This window comes from Aegilops tauschii, chromosome 7 (genome assembly GCF_002575655.3).
Source record: "Aegilops tauschii subsp. strangulata cultivar AL8/78 chromosome 7, Aet v6.0, whole genome shotgun sequence".
In the NCBI taxonomy this organism is placed as follows: domain Eukaryota; kingdom Viridiplantae; phylum Streptophyta; class Magnoliopsida; order Poales; family Poaceae; genus Aegilops; species Aegilops tauschii.
In genome coordinates this window covers 9,250,032-9,275,252 of record NC_053041.3, presented here as the reverse complement: position 1 = coordinate 9,275,252, position 25,221 = coordinate 9,250,032, and the positions used below count along the sequence as shown (strand labels likewise).

The following is a 25,221-nucleotide window of genomic DNA, read 5'->3' as shown; positions in this document are numbered from 1 at the left end:
AATTTTCGTGATGGAGATTCAGTAGAACACGATCTCGCCATTGATTCATTCACCATATTGACAAAAATACATATTTACAGTTGGTGATGGTTTGCACTTCCCTTCACTTGCTGGTGATAAAATGGTATAAATTCACTGCTTCGGTTTCAGTTTTATTTGGCGGATCGTTGACTCCAAGTCTTTCAAGTTGATTTTTTCAAAAAGGGGGGCTTTATTACTTAAAAGGTTTAAGCATTACGCCCGGCTTCTGCATAACTAAGATGCACACGGCCAAACAAAGTCCTCTCGCACAAACGAAAAACTAAAAAGGCGAAATATAAAGAAACATGTAGAGTCCGTATAATGTCTAAAGCGGAGGTGGGCCAATCCTAAGATCATGCAGCCACCCATGTTAGGTAAAAGTGTCCTTTGGCATATCCTCCAATCGTGCACACACCTTCGTAAACAGGTCTCGATTTTCCTCATGTTGTAGAGAGGATCATAAACGAAGAGTCCTGGTACATATGTGGATAACCTGCATTAGAGAAGTACTTTTATCGTTAAAAACCTTATCATTGCGACCTAATAACGGCAAGCACTCCCACCCTAAGAAGTGTTCAAAACCATAAACTTAAACCACTGTAAATAGTTACTTGTACTCCGATCATCACGAATAAGAATACATGTATGCTTCTCCTAAATCATTTTTTTAACTTCGAAAATAGTTTGATGGAAATAGTTACTATTGTAAAATAGCGAACAATGTGTTTTTTTAATCTCTGAACTAAGTCTGCAGGTCAATTACAGTACTATTTGCAGGGTTGATATGATCTGCCTGAACTGAGTGCGCCTCAAAGGGCATCCGGTGATGAAAATGAGGACAAACAATCTCTTGTGGGTGGCGATTCCTGCCGCTGCTTGCACCTGCGAGTATGCGGGGTGCGTCTCCTCACCAGTGACCATGAATACACACTTTCAGGATCTGCGGTGATGGTCTGTAACAAAGTATGGTGCCATGCTGAATTAGTAATAATCTCCAAATTATGAGATGGTCAGATTGAAGGCTCGAATGTTACTATAGGATAAAGGCATTTGCTCCTGCTGGCAGTGACTGTAACCGGCTCTCCAGATACGGATGCAACCGAACAATGGTAAATTCTGATATCGTCGGACTATGGCACGTGGGAAGACATTCGATCGACAAGACCGGCTGCGGCCATATATATGTCATGGACGCAGCTTGAGTGACGTAAAGGCGCCTGCCTTTGGGTCACTGACTGTGGGCCAGCCACCTGTTGGGCCCACATGTCATAGGCACAAAGGCAACTGCCTTAAGGCACCAAAGCGCAGTCCATATGTCATGAATGCGACCAGATAGATGCCACTGGGAGTTGATGAAGATTATCTTTAAACATTGTCAAATGCTACCAGATGTCTCTTGGAGTTTTTGAAGGTCGTCTTTGAACATTGTCTTGGATAGGCTAATGTGGTAGCACTGCTCTTGCTAAAGAAACATGTCTTTGAACATATGATGGAACAAAGCGTTCCTGTAAAGGAAATGCCAAAATAATTTCATTATTTCGTCTGAGTGAAGCGGATATTATTAGTTTATTACTACATGAGCTATTCTGTGTACAAGAGAAATTATGAGTAGCAGATACTGTTTGGTCATCTCCATGCAAACACCTATTTCCAACTTTAGGCCTCCAACGCTATCCCTCAATTGTACACCAGCAGACGTCTCAAATCCCTAATTTCGGAACAGCCCGAACAATAGGAGTCTATGGACATGTCCTAGACCACACCCATCAAAATTCAGGACAAGCCCACACCAGTCTCTGTCTCTCTCCATGGACAAATATGGAAAAAAGTAAGGGATGGCATTAGATTCACTACAGGAATCAGGTAATTTGCCGTCTGTGGATCACAGACGGCAAAGACCTAAATACAGATGGCAAAGATTTTGCCGTCAGGAAGCAGACGGCAAAGATAAGTCGGCAAAGAATACTTTGCCGTCAGCATTTCGTCGGGCAGATGGCAAAGATTTTGCCGTCAGCCAACTAAAGATTTGCCGTTTGTCGCAAAAATAATAGACGACGAAATCCTATTCTTTGCCGTCTGTCAAAACTTGTTCTTTGCTGTCATCTAGAATAAACTACAGACGGCAAAGATTGTTTTTCATTTTAAAAAAAGTGCGTGAGAGCAGAGCCTCTCGCCGGACACAGCAGGTTCAGCTCAAGTAGATTTGGATTCGACACGGCGTGCTGCATTTCATTTATCGAGGTTGAGTTACAGAGAAGAAACAAAGTTGTCCTGAAAATTTACAAAAGGACCCTGCAAAGTAAAAATAAAAGCAATCAAGTCCTCCACTACAGCAACTTGGACTTCACCGCCGGCCGTCCTTCTTTTGGCCGGAGACAGAACCACGGGGGTTCCCCTGCCCGCAGCGGTCTCACGCGTCGGCCGTGCCCTGCTCGCGCCGCACGCTCGCCGCCCGCCCGCGCGTCGCTCGCAGCGGCCTCCTGCGCCGACCGCTCTGCCCGTACCGGCCATGTCCTGCTCGCGCCGCCGCCTCGCTGGAGAAGCTGCAGAGGCCTCCCGCGCCGGCCACTCTGCCCGCACCGGCCAAGCCTGGCTCGCGCCGCCCGCCCCGCTGGAGGAGCCGAAGCGGCCTCCCGCGCCGGCCGCTCTGCCCGCACCGGCCGCTCTGCCCGCACCGGCCAAGCCTGGCTCGCGCTGCCCGCCCCGCTGGAGGAGCCGAAGCGGCCTCCCGCGCCGGCCGCCCTGCCCATACGAAGTGGAAGGAGGGAGCCAGAGGAGGCGGAGCAGAGGAAGGGGAGGACGATTGGACGAAGGTTTGCTGGCGGTGGCGGAGGGTTCGCCGGCCGGAGGAGCCGCGGCTGGTGGCGCAGGCAAGTGGATTGGGATGCGGGCGAGGTGGTGGGGGTGGGCTGCGTGCGTGCAGAGAGACATGTACGAGAGAGAGAGATCGTACGGGATAAGGGGGAGAGAGCGTGGTGGGGTCGGGCGTGGGAGAGTGTTGGGGTGGGGGGCTGCGATCGTGGGCTGTGTGGGTTGAGATGCCGCCACGTCATCGATCCGCGTAGTGTGCTTTCTCTTTGCCGTCTGCATTTTTTAATTACAGACGGCAAAGAGCACACTTTGCTGTCTGCAAAGAAAATACAGATAGCAAAGATCTTTGCCGTCTGCGTTTTATATTACACACGGCAAAGTGAGCTCTTTGCCGTCTGTATTTTTTTTCAGACGGCAAAGTGAGCTCTTTGCCGTTTGTAATTTTTTTTTCAGACGGCAAAGTCTATTTTACCGTTACTTTTTCTTAGCCGTCTGCTGATGACGGCAAACCCTTTCTTTGCCGTCTGTCCCGATGAAATGCTGACGGCAAAGAAATTACTAACGGCAAATCTCCTGTTTCCCGTAGTGATTGGCCTGAAGAAATAGGTGTGCACATACCTGTTGGTGGACATTTGATCATGTCCGTTTGAGGAATAGCAGTGCCGTGAGCGAGCTTTACCATGCATCGTAACCAGCAGTGCCACCTATCCAAGATCTAAATGTTCGGCCCTCTCCTACAGTTGGCGCATGAGGGAGCCGCTCATGCCGCGCTCGGCCATCAATCTCAGCCCATGGAAGGAGCAAGAGTGCCTGGACTCGACACCCATCCAATGCTGCCAAGGGTGACGATGTGTTGCAACGACTTGTTTCTGCAACGAGGATGACACAATGTCAAGTAGGCTACACATGCGGTAAGGAGGGGTTATACGCCAGTGTGGCAATGGTGATCCTGGATGCTCATCGACATTGCAAGGGTGTGTTGTCAGGCTCCGTCGGTGCTTGTTCACAACACCATGTTTGCAGAGTGGTCGTTCGCAAATCACAATATCCCCGACAGTACAGAGTGGCCGCGGAGTGGTTGCTTGTTCGCAACTCATGTTGCAAACGACGTGCAAACACAGCATGGTCCATGTTACAACGGGTTATGGCATCGTTCCTGCTGCATTTGGTCACCGCAATGTCATCCATGTTGTGACGGTGATCGGACGGCGGCTATGGTCGACCTTTGCAGAAGATCGGCTGGATGGTGTGTAGCGCTCGCCTTAAAATATTCTTAATGATAATAAATTTGATATTTTTAAATCCATTTTTTCTTTTGGGAAATGAAACTGCAACCTTATGGAAAAAGGTTCTAATCATCCGGCTGATAACTCGCACCGCCCGCCGCCTCCCCTGCAAACGACGTGTCCAAGTGGAGGTCCACCGCTGTGTATGCACGCGCCATGAAGCCAATCGGTCCTCGGTGATGCGTACTACGTTGCATGCCAGTGGAAAGTTTCCCCTTTTTTCTGTGAAGACACACTCCCCATTTGTTGCTCTTGGAAAAACATTCAAATGTTGCGTGTGAGAGGCTGTGAGTGAGTTGCGTTGCGGGTCGTCCAACTAAACTTAGATTCGACGACTGAAGCACCCATTTATCAGTCGGTTGTTTGCACGTATTTCCCTATTTTCTTTTTTGCTGGAAACCATCTCCGTGACGTTGCAAGGTCATCCGCCATTTGCTGCAAGTGAGACACATGATGTTTCAACCGGCATGCCCCTCTGTTACAAACCAGACACACATCGCTACAAGGCCAACCGCCCGTTGTTTTCGGCGACGCACACGCTACGAGGTTAGCCGCCACTGATATGAGCGGCCACGCGACATTGCAAACCAGCGAAAAGACACTGCAAGGTCGGGTACTGCATCTGCAAAGCTGGAACGCTGTGCTTCAAGGCCCAATCATCTGTGGAAGCGAACCAGGCCAGCGACCGCATCTTACGGTTTTTTTCTTGCGTTTTAAAGCATATATTTTCATATTTTTTTTGCGAGATAGCATATATTTTCATTGTTGCAATTATTTACGTACCGGACCATTATTGGCCGAGTCTCATGACAAGATGTTACAAGGAATAGCAAATGGATTTAATTTTGTGCTTTTCTTTGCCCATTCATCCATGTGTGCCTTTGTTCTTTGCTTACATGCTAATAGGAGCAAACACTGCCCCGCAAAAAAGAAAAAGAGGAGCAAGCAAAGTACTGCTAGTCAACGTGACCATGCTCAGGGAACGTCAGATCAAACGGTGGTTTAAGTTTGGCTTTCATCAGCCGATTGATCGGTAGCAGCCGCCCAACCTTATATAATAGTAAACCCTAAAATAAATTCCCAAGGTTCTCGGCGTAATCTAGACTTGTGAAATTCTGAGGTTTCATCCTCCGAGAAGCGAGGCGCCGCCGCCGGCGTTCCCATCAACCGTCGCTGTTGGCGTCCTTCCCCAGGTACCCAGCAGCCACCACGGAGGCACGGACTACCTGGCTCGATTTTCCTCACCCACATCCACGAGTTCTTCTCCCAATTTGCAGATTCAGCTCCATGGAGGAGGAGAAGGAGAGGAACACCAAGCCGGGGCGGACGGCCGCGGAGGCGGCCAGCCTGTTGACCGACGACCTCGTCCTGGAGATCCTCTCCCGCCTCCCCGCCAGATCCGTCCACCGCTTCAAGTGCGTCTCCATGCCCTGGCGCGACCTCATCGCCGACCCCGCCAACCGCAACAAGCTGCCCCACGCCCTCGCCGGCTTCCTCTACACGACCTACGACTACATCACAGGCAGGCACCGCCCCCGACACTTCGCCAACGTCTCCGGTGACAGTGCCGCCCCGTTCGACCCTTCCCCGCCGCCTAGCAAGTACAGGGCCATGTGCCATGTGGACGCCTGCAATGGCCTCCTTCTCTACCGCCGCTACGACCACAAGTATTTTCCCCATTTTGCCGTGTGCAATCCCGCCACCGGGAGGTGGGTGGAGCTGCCCCCACTGCCCCCAAATCCGCAGGCTCCGGAGGTCAGACTTTGCCATACCGCAGGCCTAGCTTTCGATCCGGCCGTCTCGTTGCATTTCCATGTTCTTTATTTCAAGCAGGTCAGTAGCTATATAGGAATTCGCACTACAGGAGTGGACATCTACTCGTCCAGGACAGGAGCCTGGAGTCATAGGAACAGCGGGACGGTTGAGAATGTTATGCTGTATGCGACTAAATGTGTTTTTGTTGGCGGCATGATGTACCTATGGGGCAACCTGTACATCAGCAACGATTATGTGCTGGTGGAGGTGGACATGGAGGGGACATTGTGGACAACCATCAGTGTGCCGAACCCTCGAAGATTTGCTGCAATTGAATCGTCACAGGGGTGCCTACACTATGCTATTTTTTTTTTCGGAAAGGGGATCTCCCCGGCCTCTGCATCAGAGTGATGCATACGGCCATCTTATTAATGAAATAAAAGGTTCCAACAAGGTTCCAAAGTCTCCGACTGAAAAGAAATAAAAAGACAGCCCACCCAGAGCTACAGAGGCTGGACACACAGACTAGCCAAGGTAAGACGTCACAACCGGCTGGCTAAAGATAGATAGGTAAACTAATTGCCTATCCTATTACATGACCGCCATCCAAACCGGTTGAAGATATCCCGAGTTACCATCTCCCAGCGGATAGATCCAGTAACCAAATGCTCCCTGGCCTCCATCGGAGTGAGTAGCGACTATGAACGGATCACGGCCGTGGCTCGGAAAATAACCTGCAAAAAGTGAATACGTGATGTTCTGTTAAAAACCAAATCATTTCTGCAAGTCCAGATAGTCCACAACAAAGGGCAAACTCCAACACGAATATGTCTCGCTAATTCAGGCTCAATCCCAGTGAGCCATGTCCCAAATAATGTAGTGACAGAATTCGGTGGAGTAATATTAAAAGCAATGTGAACCGTCCGCCAAAGTACTCTGGCAAACGGGCAATCAAAAAAGAGATGCTTGATCGTCTCGTCCCGATCACAGAAGCTACACCTCGTAGGTCCTGTCCAATTACGCTTAATCAAGTTATCCTTGGTTAAAATAACCTGTTTATGGACAAACCACATAAACACTTTTATCTTCAAGGGAACTTTGACAGCCCAAACATGTTTGGAGGTAGGAATGGAGCTCGAATTAATTACATCAATATACATTGATTTAACCGTGAATACTCCAGACCTAGTCAGTTTCCAGCGTAATTCATCGGGTTGTTGAGAAAGATGGACATCCATTAGTCTCCGAACTAGACGGAGCCAATCTTCCCAACGATTGCCCACTAACGACCGTCTGAACTGAATATTAAGGGGGATGGATTGAAACACCGTAGCAACGAAAACCTCACGTCGTTGAACAATGCGATATAAAGACGGATATTGAATGGCCAAGGGTGTCTCGCCGAGCCAAGTATCCTCCCAGAAGCGTGTACTAGCGCCGTTGCCAATGACAACCTTTGTCCTATTAAACAAAGATTGTTTGACTTTCATCAGGCCTTTTCAGAAAGGCGAGTCAGTTGGCCTGACTGTGACCTGGGACAAGGACTTTGCCTGTAGGTACTTGCTGCGGAGGATTTGTGCCCACATGGCATCAGTCTCAAAAGAAAGCTTCCACAGTCACTTGCTAAGAAGACATCTGTTCTTAACTTCAAGATTCTCAATACCAAGACCCCCTTGGTCTTTCGGTCTACAGATGATATCCCATTTTGCAAGTCTGTATTTTCTTTTTAGATCATCACCCTGCCAGAAAAAACGCGATCGATAAAAGTCCAGTCTTTTCCTAACACCTACTGGGACTTGAAAGAACGATAAGAGAAACATAGGCATACTCGTGAGCACCGAATTAATCAGAATTAATCGGCCTCCATATGACATGAGCTTGCCCTTCCAGCAACTCAGTTTCTTCTCAAACCGGTCTTCGATGCACTTCCATTCTCTACTGGTCAGCTTTCTATGGTGGATTGGAATACCTAGGTAAGAGAAAGGTAATTCCCCCAAGTCGCACCCAAACAATTGCCTATAAGCCTCCTGTTCGTCTTTGACTCTACCAAAGCAGAACAGCTCGCTCTTATGAAAGTTAATTTTTAACCCGGTCAATTGTTCGAAGAGGCATAACACCAGCTTCATATTTCTCGCCTTGGCCAGGTCATGCTCCATAAAGATGATTGTATCATCAGCGTACTGAAGGATGGATACACCTCCATCAACCAGATGAGGTACCAAGCCACCCACTTGACCATTCTCCTTAGCCCTTCCTATCAAGATGGCTAACATATCAACCACAATGTTAAACAAGATAGGGGACATCGGATCTCCTTGTCTAAGGCCTTTATGTGTCTGGAAGTAATGACCAATATCGTCATTCACTTTAATTCCCACACTCCCTTTTTGCGTAAATGATTCAACCTGGCGTCGCCAGGCTTCATCAAAACCTTTCATACGCAATGCCTGCTGGAGAAATGGCCATTTAACCTTATCATACGCTTTCTCGAAATCCACCTTAAAAATGACACCATCTAACTTCTTGGAGTGGATTTCATGGAGCGTTTCATGAAGGACAACCACCCCTTCAAGGATGTTCCTGTCCGGCATGAAGGCAGTTTGGGAGTGCTGCACCACAGAATGCGCAATCTGTGTGATCCTATTAGTCCCGACCTTGGTGAATATTTTAAAACTAACATTGAGTAGGCAGATCGGCCTGAACTGCTCAATTCTAACAGCATCCGTCTTCTTAGGAAGCAGTGTGATAGTTCCAAAATTCAAGTGAAATAATTGAAGCTGTCCAGAGAACATATCCTGAAACATAGGTAGCAAATCCCCCTTAATAATATGCCAGCACTTCTTGTAGAACTCTATCGGAAATCCATCCGGTCCGGGAGCCTTATTATTTTTCAACTGTGCTATAGCATCAAATACCTCCTTCTCCGAAAACGGGGCAACCAGAATATCATTTTCAGCAGCCGAAAGTTGAGGCACATCCTCAGTTCTGGACTCATCGAGAGATACACAACTATCCTCCGGAGGTCCAAATAACTGCCTATAATATTCGGTTATATATGTTTTTAGGTTATCCTGTCCTAAAATAGTGCCCTCATCTTGTTCAAGCTGGAATATTCTCTTCTTTCTGTGCTTACCATTAGCAATCAGATGAAAGAATTGAGTATTTGCGTCCCCTTGGACCACTTTGCGAACCTTAGCCCGCAAAGCCCACTTCAATTCTTCTTCACGGAGAAGTTCTTTCAACCTCTTCTCTGCTTCAGTTTTAACCTGGAGCTCAGCAGGCATCAAAATCGTGGATTCGGCCTTGACGTCCAGATTCTGTATAAGAGAGAGAAGCCTATCCTTCTCAATCTTATATACCCCACTAAGGTGCTTAGCCCAACCCCGTAAGAAGCTTCTCAAACTCCTAATCTTATTTTGCCAACGCTCGACCGCGGTCCTACCGCCTACACCCTTCGCCCATTCCCGAGCGATCAAGTCTAGGAACCCTTCGCGTTCGAACCAGGCCATCTCAAAAGAAAAGGCGTTTTTATTTCCCACGTGGTTCGGCTCCCCTGAGTCAACGAACAGGGGTGTGTGATCGGAAAAACCCCGGGAAAGAGCTTGAACCGTCACAAGCGGGAACTTCTGTTCCCACTCCACACTCGCAAGAACACGATCAAGCTTTTCGTACGTCGGGTTGGGCAAAGAGTTAGCCCAGGTGAACTTTCTACCAGAAAGCTGTATCTCCCTCGGCTTTCAATAATAGTATTGAACATGAACGACCATCTGCCGTCAAAGTTATCATTATTCTTCTCCTCTCTCCTCCTAATGATGTTGAAATCTCCCCCAACTAAGATTGGAAGCTGCTCGGACCCACAAATCCGAACAAGATCCGCTAAAAAATCCGGTTTAAGCTCGGGCTGTGCGGCACCATAAACCGCCACCAACGCCAGTTGAAACCATCAACCGTAGACCTGACTCGAAACTTAAACGCGAAGTCGCCCATGACTACACTCCGGACTTCAAGCGAATCGCATCTCACACCCAGCAAGATACCACCCGATCTTCCTCGCGGAGGGAGGCAATGCCAATCAAAATCAACACCACCCGCAAGAGAGGAAAGGAACTGGGGCGCAAAGTTATCTCTACCAGTTTCCGATAGAGCAATAAAATCTAAACGATGCTCCAGAGATGCCTCAGCAAGAAACCTTCTTTTAGCCAAGTCTTTCAAACCTCTGCTATTCCAAAAGATTCCTTTCATCACTCATCATGAAATTTTTTAGTAGTCCGAATCCTAGCACTCCTACGAACTGCAGAATCGGGGTAAATTTTCCGTTTCCACTTACGCTTGGGTTTGCTAGGTCCTGACTCCCGATCCTCATAACCGGGCTCAGCGGAACAAACAACTGCATTCTCTATGGGCATATCATCGTCCTCTGACTCATGATTGGATGGTGCTAAATCCACACACATATTGTTGAGCACGCTAACCCCTAATGCATCAATTTCATTGTCATTCATGGGTTTAACCGCTGCAAGATTACGAATAGTTTCTAAGGCACGCTCCGCCTCCAAATCTAACAAATCATTCACCGAACTGGAAATCTCACTATCTGTAGCCCCGAGAGAAAATCCCAATTGGTTTGCATTATTAATAATCTCCTCATTAGAGAAATGCAATAAAGAGTTAGATATGTTGACGGACATACCAGTAGAGATTGCAGCATCCTGAAGCTTAGCCACCCTCATGGCACATCGCTGCTGAATGTCGTCCACTTCCGGCTGTGTCTGGAGACGGGCACTCACCCGTCGTCCCTCAGACATCGGATCCGGTATCCCACCGAACGCAATCACCTCCTCCCGAGGAATCATGGTCGGAGTAAGGCCTCCTGCCCCACCCCAACCGCCAGGCCGGTCCGTATGGACGGACTGGCTCTCCCCACGGGACTGCACCGGTGGCGAACAGGGGGACGGGAGTGCCAGGGCCGCCTGCCCTAACCCCCCCAGGACCGCAGAAGCCACCAGCATGGGCGCCTTAGGAGAAGGAGGCCCCGAGGCCACCTGCCCCGAGCCCCCCCCAAAGGCACCGACGCCACCAGCATAGAGGAGCAGGCGACGGGAGAGGAGGTATCCATGGCCACCTGCCTCAGATCCCCTCCCAACGCAGAGAGGGACACGGGAGCCACCTGCCCCGAGTCCCCTACCTCAGCCGGAGAAGAGCGACCGGAGGCCGCCTGCCCCGGGGTCCCTCCCGACAACCCATCCACGACCACTGGCGTCACGCCCTGAGAATGGACACCGTGCTAAGCAGGAGAGAGAGTGGCCACCTGCCGACTCACCTCTACCCCTCCGCTGCCCGAGATCGATGACACCTCAGTAACCACAGGCATAGAACAGACAGTATCCTCAAACCCCAAAGCAGGCAACGCAAGCTCAAAAGCCTCGTCGGACTCGACCCGATCACTCCAGAGCCTCGGGGGTGCAGAAGCGGGCTCAAAAGACCCAAATCTCAGTGATGTCACAGGCAGCGAGGAGGGTGGCTCCGCTCCCTTCTCGGTCATCGCAGTGTCGGGCCCCGGTCCCTTGGACATCTGTCTTCCAGAATCCTCGACCGGCGGCTCCCTCGCTCCTGCGCTGCCGTCACCCTCGTGCATATCCACATCGGACCCGTGAGTCGCCGCAACCAAAAGGCTCTCATCCTCAAACTCAATAACCAAATCATAGATCCTGCCTTGGTAAGCCCACTTAACCACTTCCGGCACATACTCAACATTCAGAATACTAACCAAAACCCGAGCAATCCCATGAGCTCTGGTGAACGCCATATCCACTCGCTCAGGCTTCCCAATCAAAATACCCAACCTGGCCACAACGCGAGCATCCTGCAAAGGCTTGGATGGGCCCCCGGAAAAACGCAACCACGCCTGAGTAAGCGGCGCACCCTGAGGCTCCACCAGCTTCCATTCGTGGAACTCAAGGATGCCATCAGTTCCCGGTACATTACACATCCCAAAACTCAGCAACCTCTGCAGGTCCTCAACCGAAGGAAACTCAACTCTGAACATCTTATCATCGACACTGACGAGGTCCCACTGGAAGTCCCCAGGGACAAGCTCCCGAAGCCTCTGCACGATCTGTGTCTCAGAGACCTCCCCTCTGGCGACCTTAACAATCCCCGTAGTCATGTTCGGGGTCTCATCAGTAACCTCTCGCTCATACGGAGACTCAAAAAACGTGAGCTCAGCACAGTAAACACCATACATCATAAGTGACGGTGCCTGCTCTCGCAGAATCGGGCAGTCCCCGGAATCATGTGCCGGTTTGCCGCAGGTGTCGCATAGCCGAGCCACACACTCCGCAATGAAGTGGCCCTTGTGGCCACAACGATAGCACAACATCTTTTCCTTCTTACGCGCCCATTTGGACGCCCTATCTGACTCAGCTCTTTCCGTCGTTTCCGCAGACACATCAGTCATAACCTCATTCTCAGGGACCTGGACAGTAGCAAGAGCCGTTACCACCTCCATAGCGTGCCCGGTCAGAACTGGTTCCTTGGCAGCCCCGCTAACTGTTTCCTGCTCGACAACAACAGGAGGGGGTGGTTGACGAGGACGGTACCGGCCCCCTCGGCCTCCCCGAACCCCCCGATGGCCACGGTAACCACCACGCAGCCGATTATCCGGACCAGACTGCCCCTCAACAAAGCCACCGGACGGACCCAAGAACGGCCTCTCAGCTGTACCATCGCTTTGCCAAGCGTAACCTCGACCTCCACCCGTTGACGAAGAACCGTGGTGTTGTCCAGTCCCGTAGACATCGTAGCCGTCATCCCCCCATTGACCCTGGGGCACAGCCACAGAGCCACCCCCGTTCTGCGGCGACGGAGATGGGCGAGCAACGACGTGGGGAGGAGGGGCCGGCCTGGGCAGCGGAGCCGACGACACCGGCGCCTTCGGGAGAGGAGCCCCCCGGCCCGCAGCGGGCATCATAGCCCCGTTGGCGGCCATGGGGTGGGGACCGGACGCCGGCCCGCCTCGCCCGCCCGCCGACAAGATGGGAGCCGGCGACTTCCCGGCGGGCGCCACACCAACGCCCCCTGCCCCGCGACCCGCCACAACCTTGGGGGACACCGCTCCGCCCCGTCCAGCCCCAGTCGCCGGCGCCGGTGACACACCCCGTCCACCTCCTTGGCCCAGCGGCGGCGGCACAACAGCCCGTGCTGACCCGCTCGGTGCCGGCGGCCTCTTGCCCGGAGGAGGTGCACCGCCAGGAGCAGGCGGCCTCTTGCCCGGAGGCGGCGCACCGCCAGGAGCGGCCATCGCGCAAAGAGGAAGGATGCGGCGAGCTCGGCCCGGCCCCACCAAACGGCGATGCGGCGCCCTTCGCAACAAAACCCTAGGACTGCGCAACGAAAGGGTGGGAGACGACGGACGTAGCGTGCATGTGCCCCCCTCGTTCGTAGTAGTTGGACTCGGCTCTGGCTGGGCCTCATACCCACCGGAGCTCGGCCCACTCATACCACACGGCCCAGCAACTTGTGGCTCGTCTTGGCCTAGCAAAAATTTCAAACGCACCTTTCGAGCGTCTCTGATCTGGATCGCCGTGACCGGCTGCGACGCAGCCGCGGTCACCTCCGGCGCCGATCGAGCGCTCGTCCAGTGAGCAGCCTTCCGTCCCAGCTGCTGCTTAGAAGCCACCACACCATGCTTCTTTTTCTTCCGCGAAACTCTCGTCCAACCATCCGAAGAAAAATAATCCGACAAAGTATGAGGCGGCAAAAATACCTTGGGAATAGGTCCTTTCCACGGCTTGATCTTCGTCGACGGGGATTTACCGTGTCCCTCCGGTTTCTGAACGAGAGCCTTCTTGACCTGTAGATCCTTAGACGGATCCCGTACCATGCCCGAAAAGATCGCGTTGGGCTCGGTCTCGTCGGACAAAATGCATCCGCCCTCACCTTCTTCGTCCGCATCAGTATCATCCGCAAGCACCCAAAATCGTCCTCCGATGTTTGGCTTAGGTGCTGCATTCTCGGAGTCCGACGCGAGATCGACTAATTCAATCGACTCCTCCACAAGCGAACTCACCTGCACACACTCGCGAACGACAATTTGAAAATCATCAATAGCAAAACACGCACCTGCTTGGATCTGTTCATCCACATCCAGATAGCGTCCCGCGAGAATGTCATGATCTCGATCTCGAATTGTCGTCCATCTAGATGCCGCATGGTAGTAGAGGAACCCATCTCTACCCGATCCATTCTTGTGGCTGTCGCTGAATTGGATCCTCCATCTGATAGAATCAGCCTGAATCGCCACATCATCCTCCGATCCGGCCGGCCCCCTCCGAACTGCCCGCGCCGGCGGCGGCGGAACCACGTTCTCCAGGACCGGCGACGAAGGAACCGGCCCCCCCTGAGTTACCAGCGCCGCCGGCGGCAGAGCCACGGTCACCAGTGCCGGCGGCGGTGGATCTGGAGGCCGCTCACTAGCCATCCGTGGCGTATCTCCAGATCTCAACGTACCTAGAGTACAGCTTCTGTCAATGATAGTAACAATATCCTGGTTTCTGAGGTATCACTCTGGTGCCTCAAGGATCGCGATAGTAAAGAATTTGTCCTGAAGCATACTGCCAGCTTCAATAAGCTTATGAGCATGACTGGGCAGAAGTATAAGGTGCTTGGGATTCATCCAGATTGCGATACGATTTTCCTGCTTTCATATGGACATGATACCTTGGTATCATTCGATATGCAGCATCAAAAAGTTGGTCGTATCCTTAATCTTGACAAAGACCATGCACAACACTTTCTACCCTATGTTCCTCTCTTCTCGGAGCCATTAGCAGATGCAGATGGGCAGTAGCTTTACCTTCAAACCACACCCCTGTTCTTTCTTCGAAGAACTAGCTCTTCTTTCGGCTGAACAATTTTTTTGTGTACTTCGGAATCTGCTTCAACATTTTCAGGTCAGAGCAATGCCCGATAAACCTACAGATTAAGCATAATGTCATCTCCAAAGAACATTGTTACCTAGCAGTGGATGTTGTTCTGGAAATGTATTAGTTCCATGGTGATAAATTATATTTTAATTGGCCTCCTTGTCCATAACAATCAGTTATTATGATTATCCTATATCTTAGTGCAAATTGTGAACATGCTATAGCACTAAAAGGTTCAATCAGACTGGTTACTGGTGTGATCTGTATTTAACATTTTGCATTCAGTATTTTGGCAAATCACTACCTTTGAGCAAATTCTTTGTTTATGTTTGCTGTAGCTAATGATTCAGTAGAACTTTGGTTCTGTTAACCACAGAGAAATGGGATTAGTGTCAGGTGTATGTGTGTTTGGCCTGTTTTTGTTATTTCAGGTACTGTATCACATAAGCTTGTGCTTCATGTATGAAGATAGGATTTTTCCGTTTCGAAAAAAAAGATAGGATTTTGGCAGGTTCCAGGACAGGGATTTTGCTATGCTAGAAATGTAGTGACCAAAACATATCGGCTTAGATGCTTAGTGCAGTGCGCTCTTAACAGCCATATACTGAAGGAGAGAATTCCTTATTTAACACTGTGCTTAAATTTTATGCCTTATTTGACATCGACAAATAATTTCTTCCCTATATAACAACGAGTCTAAATTTTATGCCTTTTATGACATTTCTGTCCATTTTGAGCCTAAATGACACTTGAAAATACCATTTTGCCCCTCATGTGGTATGTTTGTGACTGCGTGCTGTTTGATGAATTTTTTATCATCTTTATTAATAATTATTATATTATTATTTATTGGATTTTCATATGGAGCTCACATAATCTATTTTGAATGTCTAAGGTTTTTTAGTGCACGATCTCCACGGGAGAATATATGTACGTGTAGATACATGATATAGTAGATGCATACACTAGATGGTCTATCATTAGCTTTATACTTGGTGCATGGCAAAATTGCCCACGTACAATTGCACGCATGCATCGAAGGCCATGCACACGGCAGTAGCATGTACATGGCTTATGGCTCTAGCCGGTGTACGCATACACTTTTGAATACCCACACGTCTGTGCTGCACGTACACAATACACATAGCGATGTATGTATATTTGTTCGGGTATTTGTGTACCGGCTGCTGCGCGGACATATACATATTTAAATACCCACGTACCCAGGCTAGCTAGCTCTATGTGCTCTTACAATGGGATCAATGAAATACTTGTTCGGGTATTCGTGTACCGGCTGCCGCGCGTACGTGCGTGTTTGTGCTCTTACAATGGGATCAATGAAATACTTGTTCGGGTATTCGTGTACCGGCTGCTGCGTGGGTGTGTGCTGCTGTGCGTGTGTGATGCTGCGTGCGTGTGTGCTACAGTGTGTGTGTGCGCGCGTGCGTATGTGCTGCTGCGTGTTTGCTACTGCCAATGCGTGTGCGCGCTATTGCCCCACTGATGTTGTGCGTATGCTACTGCCTCACAGACATATATCATATGAGGGGCAAAGGAGTCTTTTCAAGTACCATTTAGGTTTAAAATGGACGAAAGTGTTATAAAGGACATAAAATTTTAGACTCGTTGTTAGATAGGGAAAAAAAGTTTTTCAGTGTTAAATAAGAAAACGAAATTTAAGATAGTGTTAAATAAGGAATTGTTTCATACTGAAGCCTGTGTAATGCAGCGCTTGATGTGCCTTGCGGCTGTACATGTCGAAACTGAACCCTGTTACGCAAGCAAGAAAAATCACCGTGTACTGGGGTGCAGTAGCAGTGTAGTAGAAGAAGCAGATCGGACTATTTCAGAGATTTCAATCGAAGTTTTTATTTCTGAAGCTGCTCCTCTCTTGTCAAGGTACATGTGTGCTAGTAGTATTTGCTAGCGTCCTTTGTTCTTGTTCTCTAATTATCTGCATGTAATTAAGTAGAACTAATGGTTAACAGTAGTGAAGCACAAAGATAACATGCTGATGGGTTAGATCGATTGAATTTACTGCTGTGCGTTCATCACGAGTCATTCTAGATGTGTAGTACTCCTGTTTATTGTATGTCGAATTGTTTTCTTTTAGCTAGGAGTCATTCATTTGAGCAATGGTTGTGTATGCCAATATTTTCGGATCATGCATGTATATATTATTTGATATCACTGATTGGAGTAATATCCATCACCCATAAATGCCAGAGGGTCCTAGACCAAATTCAATTGTTTTTGCATGTGGAATGCGTGAGGTGTAGGATTAATGTCACATTCCCGATCCCATGGTTTGCTCTGTTGTTTTAGTTCGACAATGCTTACATACAAAAAAAAAAAAACAATCACTGATGCATGGTTTGTCAGATTTTTTTTTCTGGCCTACAAGATGGTGAATTAAAATTCAGAAGTGATTACTGGAGTACTTCTACGGCATCAATCTCTTCTGCTTAGAACTTTAGATGCTGCATGCGGCTTTGATACGCTTCTGGTTGATAGCCATGTCTTTTCCAGTGCACTACATGGGTGCTCTTGTTTGTAGACTAAACTCTGAAGTTTTTCCACCCTGCTAATGCTCTCTGCAAAAATAATCTGCTCCTATTGATTTATTTATTTATTTTGATTCCACTCAACTTTGGCACAAGCTGTAGTTAGTATCTAAACTCATGCAACTACGTGGTCACTATACTTGGTACCAAGGGTCGTTTGCTTAGCAGTGCTAGGAGGATATATGTAGCACACAAGCTGGCATCTTTGCCTGCCGTGGTCAGATTCAGCCAGGCAAAACACAAGGTCATGGGCATCCATTATTGATTACTTCATATCATCTTGGCCAATCCCGTCCAGTTCTTCGCTTTTTCTAAGGGGTTACATACGATTGCCAAAATATCCATGTGTCACATTATGCATACTATCCATAGTTTTAAATAGCGCGTTAAGCCTCTTAGCGGTGGACCTCTTCTAAGCGCTATAGTGTGCTATAGCGTGCTATTTAAAATGTTTGTTCATGTGTTTGAATCAAAGTCTCTTAGCGGAAGACCTCTTGTAAATGCTATAGCGAAGTTATAGCAGACATGATACTATCAAGTCTTTTTTTCGTAAAGGAGGGTTTTCCCTGGCCTTTGCGTCAAACAAATAAGAACTCTGTGACTTTTGAGCGGTCATAATATTATTCATATTTTTATGTCCCTTTCAAAAGTTTGTAGCAGGCTATGTTATAGTGGGAGTATCTTCGGCCTGCATTTATATTCAGTTAGTTAAAACTTGATCCTTCAGAATGATCATATACCACCAAAGGTCAGCTGGGTATGGCACCAATAGTGGGCAAAAATAGTCAGGACGTCGAGAATCAAAGCCTGACCACATTTGGCTGGAATTTTTGTGATGGAGATTCAGTAGAACAATATCTGGCCATAGATTCATTTGCCATATATCGATAAAAAAACACATTTACAGTTTTTGATGATCTGCACTTCCCTCCACTCGTGGGTTATAAAAATGTATAACTTCATTGCTTTGGTTTAAGGTTTATTTGGCCGATCGCTGAGTCCAAGTTTTTCGAATTGATCAGTGCATAGCAAAAGGTTCAAAACCATAATGGCATCTGGTGATGGAAATGAGGACAAACAATCTTTTGTAAGTGGATTTTCCCGTCGCTGTTTGCACCTGCGAGTATGTGCAGTGCGTTGCTTCGCCAGTGACCATGTATACACACTTCCAGGATCTCCGGCTATGGTCTTTAACAGAGTATAGTAACATGATGAATTAGTAATAATCTCTGAATTTTGAGATGATTGAAGGCTTTGAATGCTGCCGTAGTCCATTTTAGTGAAGCGTATTAATTGTTGATGTAGGATTAGCCAAGGCCTATCTCTGTGGTAAGCTTTCCGACACCTCTAGCTTCAAATTCCGAAGACCTAAAGGATCGATGCCTCCTGCTGGCAGTGACTGTAACCGGCTCTTCAGTTAAGGTTGCAACCAAAGAATGTATGATGGTGATGGTGATGATGATAATGAATGCTACCAAATGTCTCGGGAGTTTATGAAGATGATCTTTGAACATTGTCTTGGATAGGCTAATGTAGTAGAACGTGCTCTTGCTAAAGGTCTCTGGTGTTTGTCTTGGTAACAACTTATGGTGGAACAAAACGTTCCCGTAGAAGAAATGCCAAAAGTATTTTAAGTACTTCATAGAGTGAAGCAGATATTATTGTTACACGAGCTATTCTGCATACAGGAGAAAGAATTACACACCTGGTACACACATAAAAATTAGTCTAGTCGAATGCAATCCATTGTATCTGTGAACGGTGTACAAAAAGATGTTAACAAGAACAAATGGGAAGTAGAAAATGAGAAAGATTCAGATAACTTGCTACAGTATTTTTGCCCCCTAGCCTTTATATTGACAAAGAGACATGCAAGAATCCAATAACAACCAGGACAACAGGAAATGAGCCCACAATCAAGGGAGAAACAGGGGAGTCCGTGGACATGTCTGGGCCCACAAGAAAGTCGAGACAAGCCCATGCTGCAGCATGGGCGTCTATACACTACTGGAATTTTCACGTACGCCGGGTGTAATGCTCTTCGCCGAGTGCTAAAACACGGGCACTCGGCAAACCCAGCTTCACGGCAAACTGCCATCTTTGCCTTTACTGCCTCACGGCAAAGAGTCACCGCACGGCAAACCGTGCAGACGCCGAGAGCCGCTCACGGCAAAGGGGAGCCACGCGGCATGCCCGTCCGCAACAGACGGCTCCGTCAGTTACTGCGTACTTTACCGAGAGCCGCAGGCCGACACTCTCGGCAAAGCATATGCAACATCCTATTTTCTCTTTTTTGTGTGTGTTCTTTCTAACTGACATGTGGTCCCATTGGTCACATTTATCAGTAAAAGTTTTAAATAACTTCCTAAATATTCTTGAAAAAATATGATGATATCTTTGCCGAGAGCAGCTCTTGGCAATCCTCCTGACCAGTAGGATAGCGTGGCCCACATGGGAGCTGACAGTTTACATCGCTTTGCCGAGAGCTGGTCTCGGCAATGTCGCCTTCCTTTCCGAGAGCAGCTCTCGGAAAAGGTGTGGCACAACAGTAGGTCTCCCAGACGACCATGTTTTCGAGAGGGGCTCTCGGTAATATGTAGTTTTCCAAGTGTTGCTCTCGGAAATCTTTCCCATCCATTCTCCTGTTTAAGCTCTTTCTTTTCTGATCCCTGCAGATAAAAACAACTACTTGGCAGAAGGATCATATATATAGGCATAATTTGATCTAGTCCACACATATATAGGCATAATTTGATCTAGTCCACACATATATAGGCATAATTAGGGATAGTCCACATATTGTCACACACAAGTCGAATGTATTATCCTAGTAGACGTCACACACAAGTCGCAAATTCATACGTATTGTCACTACTTGCAAAACACGTGCACGTCACAATAGAAGTACACTTGTTCATATATAGATCATCTTGAGGAGGAGAGGCCATCGGGTTAACATTCGGGAGGAGGAGGAGGGGCATCACTTGCGCTGCTTCGAGATTGCATAAGAACCTATAAGAGTAGAGTCACGTGAGGGTGGTTCGTCCCTATGTAATGAATCTTCTACTCTAGTTTATATAATGTTCTACCTGTAGTTGATCCTCAAGCAGCTTCAACCTCTTGTTCGTGTCTTCCCGTTCCTTTTCTCTGGACTCCTGCTCAGCCTGCCGCCTTGGCTCCTCTTCAACAGCCCGAAGCGCCATTAAATCATGTAACATGGCATTAGGCTCATATAGGTTGGAACGGTGCTATTTCGAGGCATGGACATAAATGAAAGGTTAGGATGCTAACCTTGAGACGCGCTATCTCACGTGATGCGGCGGTTGGGCGACTCCGTATGGACGGAGTTGAGCTGGTGCTCGACGCGCGTATCTCGTGCAACTTGCGATGCGAGGAGGTGGCGATCGCCCCATTGCAAAGGAGGTGGCGGCCATGGCCCTTCCCCTCGCCAGTAATGATGAGAAGCTCAGGATCAAGGGGCTTGGACGTAGGTTCGGCTTCCTGCCCGTGCACCTCCTGGAAGACCTCTTTGAAGGTCCCCCACTTCTCCTCCGCCAACTCGCTGCAGAACTCGGTGCCATCCTTCCCCTTGTGACCTTCTTTCCAGGCATCCAGGATGTGGACCGGGCGACCAACCTTCGCCTCCTGCAAAATTAACCATCAAGTTTAATGAACCAAGATGCACCGTGCGAAAAAGATAACATCTTAATCCACATACCATGTGTTGCTTGAGAGCGGTTAGGTTCCGGCTCCCCTGGACATGAGCCGGGCCTGGCATTTTGGCTCGATCGTTTGCCCTCTCCACATGCTGCGCCTGCCATGCTGGGTCACACCACATGTCAACCAGGGCCTCCCAAAAATCGTCCTTCATCCAGGGTTCCTTCACCTAGTCAGACAAAATCAAATAATTGAGGAAGAAGAGGGATGAATCAAAGTACTAGCAACCGATGTAGTTACTTACCACTGACATGTATTCTTCTCGCGACAAGTTGGTCTGGCAAGCAGTCTTCCTTGTCATCTTCTCTCCCTTGTCATCGAGCGGCCGACACTGCATCACGGCTTCGTACCACAACGTGTGCTTGGTGTCAGAGAGTATCTTTCGGGCAGATTTCACGATGCCTTTGATCGCCTTCTGCTGCTCACCATCCACGCAAGCAAATGTTTGCTACAAGAAAGCATATGGCATCTTCTCACCATCCACGCAAGCAAGGATTTGGATATGGAAAAATGCAGTGGTCGGAGCGAAGATACTTACAAAAAAAGCATTGATGACCCGAGTGGCCATGGTGATATCGTGCTCATCCTTGTTGTGTAGGTAATGCTCCCAGGTTAAACCTGGCGACGGCAGATCGTCATCACCCGGCTTGGACAATCCAGGGAAGTGCTTCCTCAAGAGGGAGCCGATGACGTGGTTTGGCGGGCGTGTCCCCTTAGGTTGTGTCGGGATAAATTCCCACTGACTGCATGATATAAAAGACAAGCATATGTGAGTGTCAAAGCTGTGGCATCCAAAATATGATGCAAATGAAATGCTTGCTTACCCCTCTCCTGTCGGGCAAATGACAGGACGGTTGCTGGCAGCAGTTGGTTCCGGGACCTTCCCTGGACCACGCCCGGATTTCTTCCTCTTGGAAGTGTTGCTCGAGGTAGACCCCGAGCCGTCCGAGGCCTCCATGTCGCCCGACTCGGTAGCGAGCGGATCTGGTGCATCTAAGTCCACTCCGACATCGCCATCCGATGATGACGATGCCTTGGTTGTGGCCTGATGGGAGGCGGACGACTCGGTCCTACCAGTCGGGACTCTCCGGTACTTACTACCAGTGCTCCCATCAGAATCTGAAAAACAAAATATATATGGTGAATATTAACCATACCACTTGTCCAAAATACATGAAAAATTGACTGAAAAGAGTACATAGGCAACAGGAGCATATTATCATGCACTGGACAATATGAAATGTTCAAATATATGAAAAAATAGGCGGAAAACTATACATTACAATAGCTGAAAAATATACATAAGCAACATGAGCATATTATCATGCACTGGACAATATCAACTCCTCAAAAACATGAAAAATAGGCTGAAAACTGTACATTACAGTAGTATACAGCAGCATATTATGATGAACTTGACCCACAATTTCAGGTTTGGTTGTTTTGTAGCCAGTTTTGCCATGGTATTAAATTCCTCAGCAAGATGGTGCCTACTTGCAATTACTAGCCCCTAGTGGCAGTGGCGGAGCGTGACAAGCATCCAAGAGGGGGTCATTTTCAAAATGAAAGCAAAAAAAATGTGCAACTCACAACATGTTGTGCAACTCAAACATCCTAGTGGAGCACCTAAAAATACCTAGAACTAGATCAGCATGGACCTAGTGGAGCACCTAAAAATACCCTATGAACTGAATTATTAGCCCCTAGTGGAGCACCTATGAACTGAATTTTCCCAATTCTCATCTTCTTCAACAAAATTTGCATATGTTCAGTGGGATGGGTGTACACACCTGAGGGCATCTCCAGCTGCCGCGCTACCGCAGGAGCTCCGCTGCGGCGGCCGTCGTTGGGTCGCATCGAAGAGGCGCCGCGCCGGCCGCCTGCCATGAAGCACCGTGGCGGCGACAGTTGGGGCGGTGGACGCAGTTGGGGGCGGTGGAGGAGGGGCGGCGGCGGCAGTTGGTGGCGGTTGCGGGCTGGCGGCGGTGGCGATTTCGGCGTCGGCGTCGGCGGTGGCGCAGGCAACAGAGAGGAGGGGAATGAAGATACATAAGAAAGGGGAAAAGTTAAGATCTAGGTTAGATGCTTTACCGAGAGGCCTCTCGAAAAAGGTGGAAATTACCGAGAGCCGAGAATCGACCCTCGGTAACAACTGCTCTAACTTTTTCCCCTTCTCTTTTTGTTTTTGTTTTGCACTATCTTTTTTGTATCTCATATTTCCTATGCTTTTACGACCAAAGTTTGGAAATTCCATGACTTTTGATGCACTCATATATATATATATATATATATATATATATATATATATATATATATATATATATATATATATATATATATATATATATATATATATATATATGCTTTTCGGGTTAGATTTGTTCAAAACTCAACTTTAAAGAGTGTAAAGTAAAAAAATGAGAAGAAGCAGTTGTTGACCGTGGCCTACCCCCTCTCTCGGTGGCGGTCAACTTTCTAGACCGGCACCGAGAGAGAACTTTAAAGAGTGTAAAGTAAAAAACATGAGAAGAGGCAGTTGTTGACCGTGGCCTACCCCCTCTCTCGGTGCCGCCCAACTTCCTAGAACGGCACCGAGAGAGAACTTTAAAGAGTGTAAAGTAAAAAACATGAGAAGAAGCAGTTGTTGACCGTGGCCTACCCCCTCTCTCGGTGCCGGTCAACTTTCTAGACCGGCACCAAGAGAGAACTTTAAAGAGTGTAAAATAAAAACATGAGAAGAAGCAGTTGTTGACCGTGGCCTACCCCCTCTCTCGGTGCCGGTCAACTTCCTAGCCGCCTGGTCCATCGGATAGCCCATGCATATACATGCGATGGCCTCCTTTGAGAGCACAAGAAGTTTCGAGGCCAACAGAGCAACAGGACCCGCACTTCCTGCACAAACCGGACACGTTCCCTCTCGATACCCATAGACTATCTCGAAGAATGGGCCTAGACTTCGTCTGTCATCTTGCGATGACATGCACTAATACGGAGAAGCAGTTATTCACCGTGGACTACACCCTCTCGGTGCCGAACAATGCCCTAGACCGCCGGGGCCACCGGATTGGTGCTCGATATAGAGACCGCCCGAGGGGGGAGGGAACCCCTACATGCGTGTGGCGCATGCATATGCATGCAGGGGTGGTGTGCTATTTGAATAAGCAACGCACATCGTTGACGTGACACGTGCCTCACAAACCACACACACGGGCGGGAACTTTGAGGACTGGCTGCGTCCGTCCCCGAGACAGAATCTTCGGTGGACGATCTCGTGATAGAACGAGCATAGACTTGGTCTTTCATCTCGCGATGACATGCACTAACACGGAGAAGCAGTTATTCACCGTGGACTACACATCTCGGTGCCGAACAATGCCCTAGACCGCCGGGGCCATCGGATGGGTGTTCGATATAGAGACCGCCCGAGGGGGGGGGGGAGGGCACCCCTACATGCATGTGGCCCATGCATATGCATGCAGGGGTGGTGTGCTATTTGAATAAGCAACGCACGTCCTTGACGTGGCACGTGCCTCACAAACCACACACACGGGTGGGAACGTCGACGACCGGCTGTGTCCGTCCCCGAGACAGAATCTTCGGTGGGTGATCGCCGTGACAGAACAAGCCTAGACTTGGTCTGTCATCTCGCGATGACATGCAGTCACACGGAGAAGCAGTTATTCACCGTGGACTACACCCTCTCGGTTGCGAATAACGCCCTAGACCGCCGGGGCCACCGGATGGGTGCTCGATATGGAGACCGCCCGAGGGGGGGTGGGGAGGGCACCCCTACATGCGCGTGGCCCATGCATATGCATGCAGGGGTGGTGTGCTATTTGAATAAGCAACGCACGTCCTTGACGTGGCACGTGCCTCATGATGAGGACATGTACCTAGGGTAGGGTCACAGGCCTGACCTAAATACCTTCCACAAGGAGATCACTCTAAAGCCAGAAGCATTCGTGGGGTACCATCACCCACTCGACCAGAAACATTTCCACTCGGAGGAATCAAGATCACTCGACCGTAACAAGAAACACTCGACGAACAGAAGACCTAAAGTCACTCTACACAGCAACGATCGAGCATTAACTCCTAGACTTAATAGCCATTTATAACAGTTTATTACGGACGTTACCAGTA

General features: G+C 48.8%; 1 protein-coding gene across 1 annotated transcript; it reads left to right on the top strand.

The window, feature by feature from the left end:
• The first annotated feature begins 1,856 nt into the window (after nt 1-1,856).
• On the top strand, nt 1,857-14,721 carry LOC109785488 (putative F-box/kelch-repeat protein At4g22430). The gene is made up of 4 exons (XM_020344089.1): nt 1,857-1,884; nt 2,186-2,891; nt 5,396-6,233; nt 14,386-14,721. Exons 1-4 carry the CDS (start codon nt 1,857-1,859, stop codon nt 14,719-14,721), a joined length of 1,908 nt encoding a protein of 635 aa, XP_020199678.1.
• The last annotated feature ends 10,500 nt before the right edge of the window (nt 14,722-25,221 follow it).